The sequence below is a fragment of the Tamandua tetradactyla genome, chromosome 14 (genome assembly GCF_023851605.1).
Source record: "Tamandua tetradactyla isolate mTamTet1 chromosome 14, mTamTet1.pri, whole genome shotgun sequence".
In the NCBI taxonomy this organism is placed as follows: Eukaryota; Metazoa; Chordata; class Mammalia; order Pilosa; family Myrmecophagidae; genus Tamandua; species Tamandua tetradactyla.
The window spans coordinates 38519917-38528250 of NC_135340.1; the positions used below are offsets into that span (position 1 = coordinate 38519917).

General features: G+C 36.8%; 1 protein-coding gene across 1 annotated transcript; it reads right to left on the reverse strand.

Moving 5' to 3' along the window:
* Positions 1-5709: 5709 nt before the first annotated feature.
* On the reverse strand, positions 5710-6666 carry LOC143655330 (olfactory receptor 4K15-like). Its single transcript, XM_077126699.1, has one exon. The coding sequence runs from the start codon at positions 6664-6666 to the stop codon at positions 5710-5712; it is 957 nt and encodes a 318-aa protein (XP_076982814.1).
* Between the last annotated feature and the right edge of the window lie 1668 nt (positions 6667-8334).

Sequence of the window (8334 nt, forward strand, 5' to 3'; positions counted from 1 at the left end):
TCTTCCCCTTTTTTGGTCGAAGTTTTCCCAATCCCTTGATGCTGAGTCTCAGCTCATTCTAGTATTTCTGTCCCACGTTGCCAGGAAGTTCCACACCCCTGGGAGTCATGTCCCACATAGACAGGGGGAGGACAGTGAGTTTGCTTGTTGTGTTGAGTATGGCTTTTAAAGTCTAAGAGCTATATTTATTATCTGACCCCTTACAGAAAGAATTTGCCAATCCCTTGTCTACATGGAAAATTGTGACAGCTCTCAGAACAAACAAATGAGTTTAACAAGGTCATAGGTTGTAATGTCAACATAGAAAAACCAACAGTATTTCCAGAATTTTGAAACAATACCATTTAAATACCACCAAAAAAGAGAGAGAGAGAGAGAAATACTTGGGGATAAGTCTGACCAAAGAAGTAAAAGAATTGTACACAGAAACTATAAAATATTGAGAAGAGAAATTAAAGAGAGTGTAACTGAAAGGGAAGATATATCTTATTCATATGTTGAAACATGCATGATTATTAACAGGTCAGTTAATTCCAAATTGATCCATAGCTTCAACACAATACTAATCTGTGTCCAAGTAAGCTTTTTTTATCTTAGAAGTTGAAAAGCTGATTCTAAAAATCATATGGAGGTACGAAGAACACAGAGGGGCTGCAACTTTGATATACAGAAGAAATTTAGAGGGCCGATACTATTCGATTTTATTACTTACTACAAAGTTACAGTAAAACAAAACAGTATGATAGTGGTGTAAAGATAGATAAATAATACAATGTAACTTAATAAAGTCCAGGAACCATATAATTTTATCTGGACCATTTATTTTAGTGATAGATGCATAAAAGAATCAGGAGAGAAAGAACATTATTTCCTACAAAAGGTGCCAGAACAATTTGATATTCAACAGAAAAAAATGAAAAGAGGAAAACACAAGAAATTATTTGATACCTAACATCATATACAAAACAATAATTCAAAGATGCATAATGAACTTAACAATAAACCTAACTCTATAAACCTTCCAGAAGAAAATAAAGGAACAAAGCTTTGTGGCAATGAGTTAGACAAGGATTTCTTAAATACAACATGAAATTCACTATCCATACAACAAATTGATATATTTAATTTCTTGGAAAGTAAATGCTCTGCTTCTCAAAAGACATTATTTGAATAAAAAATCAAGCCACAAGTAGGGAGAAAATCTTTACAAAGAATACATTGGAAAGGACTTGTATCCAGAATATATAAGGAATTATGGAAACTCAATAATAATAAAGAAAGCAATCCAATAAAAGAGATGAGCAAAAGATATCAAGAGACATTTGGCCAAAGATATATAAAGATTTCAATAAAAAAAATCTCGTGAAAAGATGTTCAACAAAATTAGTGATTAGGGGAACACTAACTAAAGCTACAATGAGACACAACCTCACACCAAAAGAAAGGCTAAAATTAAAGACTAATTATAATCAAGTTTTGGTGAAGATGTAGAAGAACTGGAACTCTCATGGGAATGAGGGAAGGTAAACTGATAAAACCACTTTGGAAAACAGTTTGCCAGTTTCCTAAAAAGTTACACAAACACCTATAATGTGATCTAGTCCTTCCATTCTTCTGGCCTAAAAAGATAAGAAGGCAACAAAGACTTGTACACAAATATTCATAGTCTCTGTATTTATAATACCAGAAATATGGTCACAATTCAAATGTCTATAAGTAGAGGGATGGACAAATAAGCTGTGGTATACCAATACAAAGGAACACTATTAATCAAAAAGAGGAATGAAGTACTGAATCAGGCAATAACATGGATAAATTTTAAGTGCAGTTGATTCCATTTTTGTGATAGTTCGGAAAAGGCAGAACTGCAGAAGGGAAAACAGATGAGTGGTTGCCAGAGATTGTGGGAAAGGGGGAGAACTTGTCTGTATAGGAACAGTGTCAGGAACGTTTGTGGGGGATAGAACTGCTCCGTTTGGAACTCTGTCATGGTAAACATATGACTAAGTATCTTCAAAACCCAAATAAATGCACACAACAAGAACTGAATTTTAGTCTTTGGTTAAAAAAAATATCACAAATTATGTTACCCAGAAGGACCTCAGTGAAGCAGTGGCAAAAAGAATTTCGTCAGTCTTGCAGGTGGATTTCAGAGCCCAGCATTATTAAGCAAGGACAAGCATCAATAGGCACTGCACCCTTTCAGATGGGCTCAGCCCGAGAAGGCTGGACACTTCCACCCAGAGTTAAACCCTTTTCTACTGGTGCAGTTGGGTACAGGGCACATGCTTGTGCAGAGCTCGCCTTGCATCTCTATACTGTGCATGCTTGTGCTGAGTCGGCCTTGCGTCTCTTTACTGTGCATGTTTATGCACAGCTGGCCTTATGTCTCTGTTACCTAGCCTTTGTTTTCCCTTATGCATTTTGCCTATAGCATTTTTCCTATGCGTGTGCTGCACATGCTTCCCCTTGCTCCCCCTGTGGTAATTAACCTATTCATCTTGTCCCTTGGCCAAACTGTGCAGCTCAGTGGTTTGGCTTACTCTCTGTACCTTCTTTGCTTCTCAAAACATTCTATTTCCAGTCTCAGCCCAAATCCCATCGCCACCTATTTTCTACCTAACAATTCGAGAACAGTTTTACTCTCTTAATCCAGCAAAAGTCAAACAAGCTGCTAAAATAAAACTAAGCATTTATTGGGCATGGGATGTTAGGGCAATTGACAAAAGAAAAAAAATCATAAGAAATAAAGGACAATCAAAATATGACCATGAGAAATATTTATTTAATCATTAAATAAGCAGATTAAAATTGTCTGCTCAGTAATGTAAAAATCTGTACAGTATGTAGTGAGGAAAGCACTCTGAAAAGCAATTCAGCAAAATATACCAAGAAATTTCACAATACTCATATTTTGACTTCCTAATTTAACTGAGAGTTTAACAGAAGAAAACGATCATGAATTCACAGAAAATATTTAAATAGTAAACACATGTAAATGATAAATTATTTTATTGATTTACTTTGTATTCTGACTTTTTTCAACAGAGGAAAATTCACGCATTTCTATCGCTTGTGAGAAATGCATAGAGACTTTTGTCTGCCAGCATTGCAGACAGACCAGCTCCAACAACTCAGAAGTTTCCTGATGCTATCCCAATGTGCATAAGCTTTCTCCCTTTCCCCCACAAACCCTGGCAATGACTTATCTATTTTCTTTCCAGCAGGAAATAAATTATGATTTAATAATAGTAAACTTCATGTTTATTAATAGTCATGACATTCAGGAACATGTTTGAGGCCTAGCTTATGAAATATATAAGTATATTTAAAGTATGAAGCCCACATGACTGCCCTACTCCACGTGGCATCTTGCGCTCCAGGGATCACAGGAGGTGGGTGTCCTCCTCTGCTGCCTTAGGGCTGCATGGTCTGGGCAGAGACTCCCCTCGGTTCTGCCCAACACCTCCACTCCTGCTGACTGTGCCAGGGCTGCAGCAGCCATCACTGCCCTTTAGTTCCCTGCTTGCAGGCACCCCACGATGAAGAAAGAGAAAACATTCATCGAGACCCAGGCAGAGTGGACCTCTTCACCTACAACTGACAAGTGGAGAGAACCTGGAGCTCACCGCCAAGAGCCAGGGTCCTTCAAAGGCCATTTTCTCAGAATCACCAGCTCCTATTCTGGGTCATGCTTCACTAAATGTTCTACCTGGAAGATGAGCCCCAGCATCTATCTTGATGTCTGACTTTTAGAGAGAAAGATATCAATTAAAATCAAGGGTCAGCCCATGAATCGGCACTGGAAGCAGAGTTCCTGATGAGCCATCACCCAGCTGCTGACAGTAGCTCTACCTCCTTGACTGGAAGTGGAAGGAGGGAAGGATGTTTGACCTTGCTTGTCTTTCTACTCTTCTGACCGTTCCTAACTGCACTCTTCACTTTCACACATGGGCTGTACTTCAGACTCTGAAGGAGGTTCCAAAACATGGGTATCACATCCCTAGTCCAGTACTTAAGATTTTACCAAAACCAGTAACTATGTAACACTTACTATTGGAATACACATTCAGTGTGTCTGATTTGGTTCCCATAATGGGTAACTCTCTGACCTTAATCATTTTCCAAACTGTGGCAGATGAACAGAAGGCCCTGTCTGTCTTAAAGGAGTACTCTTTGAACAGGTAATAATGTAAGTCAGCTGCGGCCACCTTCATTAAATTATGGCAGTGCTGTGGACCATCCTGATTTTGATGCTTTTAAAGGAAATCCTTGTATTCTTGACAAAATGAACAGAATAATTCTATTAAAGCATCAAGAAGACTCTAGGATACTGTGTGTTTTAAAGGAAGAATGAAGACCTCTCTGATAAATTATCCCCACAAGAGAATTATTGACTTAACATAGTTCCATGTTATAAAAAAAGACTGGATTTGGGACATCTATATCCAGTTTTTGCTGTCCAAGTAATCTTCAGTCATAATACTGATTCCAGGAAGGAAGCTACAGTGGAGTGCAGTGGACCACCCAATGTGAAAAACCAGGACTATGGTGAGACGTTCTTGGGGCAAATTATATTGAAAATCACAGTGATCTTATGGTATGAGTAGGGTGTCTGTACAGAATAAATGTTGCATTTTTTCTTCTTTCATAACAGTTGGATTTGCCATTCTAGAATTAGACCACCTTGGAGAAAATTGGGGTACTACATTACATCAAGGTAACATTATACCGCTCTTTCAGATAATAAAGTTCAATGATTTCTGAACAACTGTTTTTTCCCTCTGCAACCCTTTGAACCAGCATAGGGATACCATGTCAGAGACTCAAAAATAACTGCTTCAGATCCCTTATATTGGGAGTCTTGTCCTTTTATTATGGGTTTAATTGACAAGTGTCTAAATCTTAATGAGCTTTGTGATGTAAATATTTTATGAATATAAGACTGGTTAACTGTCATATTCTGATATAGGGCTAAGAAAATAAAGGAATAAATGATGCTTAATTTTCAAGTGATCTTATAAAGCTACAAAAATAATGTGATGTGGACACCACTGGGGTTCTTATGTGAGAAAGAATAAGTAAAATAAAGCCATTTAAAAGTGTTACCCTGAATGTTTGAAAAATTATTTTTTACATAGTGAATTAGTCTATAATCTTTTTGATTGAAAGCACAATGTTTTTATGTAAAACATGATAAAAATGATATCACTGGGATTATTTTTAATGATGGAACTAAATCTCACATATTACTGGAGTATTTTACACCATACACAAAGCATTTCATCTTGAGTATGGCTAGAATGAATTTTTATCTATTTATTATGAAGTTAAATGCATAAAGTCTAAGTTATACAATAGTTTTTAAAGCATGATGTTACTGCTTTTGTGTACCAAGCTATGGATTGCTAATGCAAATATAACTGGTGAAGTATTTTCTATTTTTTATAAAATTAAATACGTAAAGTCTAAATTATACAACAGTTTGTAAAACATGCATTTGCTGTTTTTGTGTTACAGACTATGGACTCTAATCAATATAAATTATGAAATATAAAATACATATATGTATAGGGTATGCACAAATATTTAATGAAAGCAATATAGAACATTTGTATTTTAATCAAACTAAATAACTTTTGAAAGCAATGTTGATCACAAGACAAAAGGCAAAGTTCCATTTCTCAAGTCTCCTGCCTACTCAGTAACCTAGTCCTGTGAGAGACAGCTGGATAGATGGCTGGGAGTTACATATTGGGTCTTCAGTTTATGCATTGCTGATTTCACATCTTTGTTTCTCAATGTATAGATAATGGGGTTCAATATAGGTGTGAAAACTGTAGAAAACACAGAAAGGACTTTATCCACTGGGGAGTTGCTGAAAGGCCAGGCATAGATAAAGATACAAGGCCCAAAGAAGAGGGTCACCACGGTGATGTGAGCAACCAGGGTGTTGTGGGCCTTGGCCAGGCCTGCTGAGGAATGACGTCTCACAGCGACCAGGATGACCATGTAGGAGACCAGCAAGAACAAGAATGAAATCATCCCCATGAGACCACTGTCCAAAAGCATCAACAATTCGGGAACATAAGTATCCATGCAGGCAAGTTTGATGACCAAAGTGAGGTCACAATAGTAGCTGTACACTATATTTGGACCACAGAAGGGCAAATTTAGGGTGAAAGCCAACTGGCTCAGGGAGTGCATGACACCAATGACCCAAGAGCCAATAATCAAACCCATGCACTTGCACAAGTTCATGATGGTTGCATAATGGAGAGGTTTGCATATGGCTACATACCTGTCATAAGCCATGACTACAAGGAGTACCATCTTACCACCTGCAAAAACATGGAGCAAGAATATCTGGACCATGCAACCTTCAAAGGATATGGTCTTGGGTTCATGAAGAAAATCATGGATCATCTTGGGGGTGGCATAAGTGGCCAGAAATACATCAAGGATAGAAAGGTTACTGAGCATGATGTTCATGGGTGTGTGCAAGGCAGGTTCAGAAATCACTGTTAGGACAATGAGGAGATTCCCTAACACAATGGTCATGTACAAGATGTTAAAAAAAACAAAAAGGAAATACTGGAACTCCCAGGAATTGGAGAGTCCCAGCAACACAAACTCAGCCACCCTAGAATAATTTCCCTGGTCCATGGTCTCATACAATAAGAAAATTACCTGCAAAGAGATATATTAATTGATTATTATTAAGAGTAAGATGAGTAGACCACAATTCTGAAGGGTCCTTATCAATATCAATTTGAAATATTCTAGGATTTTTCCCAATTTGAATTTTTTTACCTGTAATTTTTTCTTTCTTTTTTTCACATGGGCAGGCACTGGGAAATGAACCCAGGTCTCCAGCATGGCAGGTGAGAACTCTGCCTGCTCAGCCATGTGGCCTGCCCTTACCTGTAATTTTGACTGATATATTCTCTGAATTATCCTTGCTAATGAAGGAAAGATATGAGATGCAAATGTAGAAAATCAGCAACTCCATTTTATATAGAGGTGGCTTAAATCTGACCTTCTTGCAGGTAACAAAGTTAAACAAATAATAAATCAACATTGCAAAGACTCCAGTCATGAGGAGGTGCTAAGGTATCCAGATTCTTGTACTGCATTCTTTGCCTTGCAGTTTTCATAAACCATTCATTTACAAGCAGCTTCACTTCTTAGAGACTGTCCCAGGAGGCTACACTTACAAGGGTAAGACCTAATTTTCCCTTGAGTTTTTTTGCTATGTTCTCTCTCCTCTTGCCTCTGTCTTTGTCTATTACTTAACCTCCACAACTACAACCAGTAAAGCAGTCTAATTAATCCATATTGTATCTGAAGTAGTGAAGGCTGTTTTGACATTAAACTATATGAGAACTAGAAAAATGTGATGACCAACATGCCATTACAGATATCTATCGGTGAGGTGATAATAGTCATGAGACAAAAATCCAATTTAAATGTTGTTGAAAAGTAGATCATTCGAGGACTCACTGTTACATTTCATTGATTAGCATAGAAACTTACAAAACAAGTATATCCAGGATATAGAATCTATAGGCTTTGACTAGGATTTCTCTAGCAGAATAATATACGGTACAGTTTTCAGAATTATCCAGCAACACGATGCTTTCTCCTTAAGCAAAAATTGTTACAATAAACAATTTGTCAATAGGTTGCAAAATAATTCATCATACCTGTGTTTTCTTTGTGGCTTCTTTGGAGCAGTACAGTAAAACCTTCCACGGAAACAGATTTTGATTTGAGTATTCATCAGACATGTGTTCAAAAGTACAAGAATCTCTTATCCGAAAAGAAGGCATTTGTTTGCTAGTTTTTTGGTTTCTTTTTTTAAGAAAGAAGATTCACACTCTTTATTTTCTATGGTATAATTAACAGTGATAGGTGTCACTTTGCAAAAGTTGGTGGAAAAAAAGATTGTATTGGTCAGCAAAACTGTTCACCTTTAAGGTGCGTTTACAGACAATATTTGATGTTAACTTTTTTAGAACAATCTTTTGAGGAATAATTATTTTCTCCATTTGACATATAATGAAATTGAGATGCAGAAGGTTTAAGTAATATGTTCAAGATTACGTAATCAGCAAGTAACAGATTCAGAATGTCATCCCATGTCTTCAGGACTCTTTTCATTGCCCTGAAGTGGAGTCTGTAAAGGAATCTTTTAGGTATGGCTTAATAGAGCATAACACTAAACAAATCACCCAGATTGGGAAATAAGAGTTTAATTTAGGGAGTTAATGTAAAGCCCCATCAAATATTACTAAATGTAGTATAAATGAACTATGTAATAATCACCATCTC

Excerpts from the sequence above, each read along its gene's own strand:
- LOC143655330 (XM_077126699.1), bottom strand. The coding sequence starts at position 6,666 with ATGGACCAGGGAAATTATTCTAGGGTGGCTGAGTTTGTGTTGCTGGGA.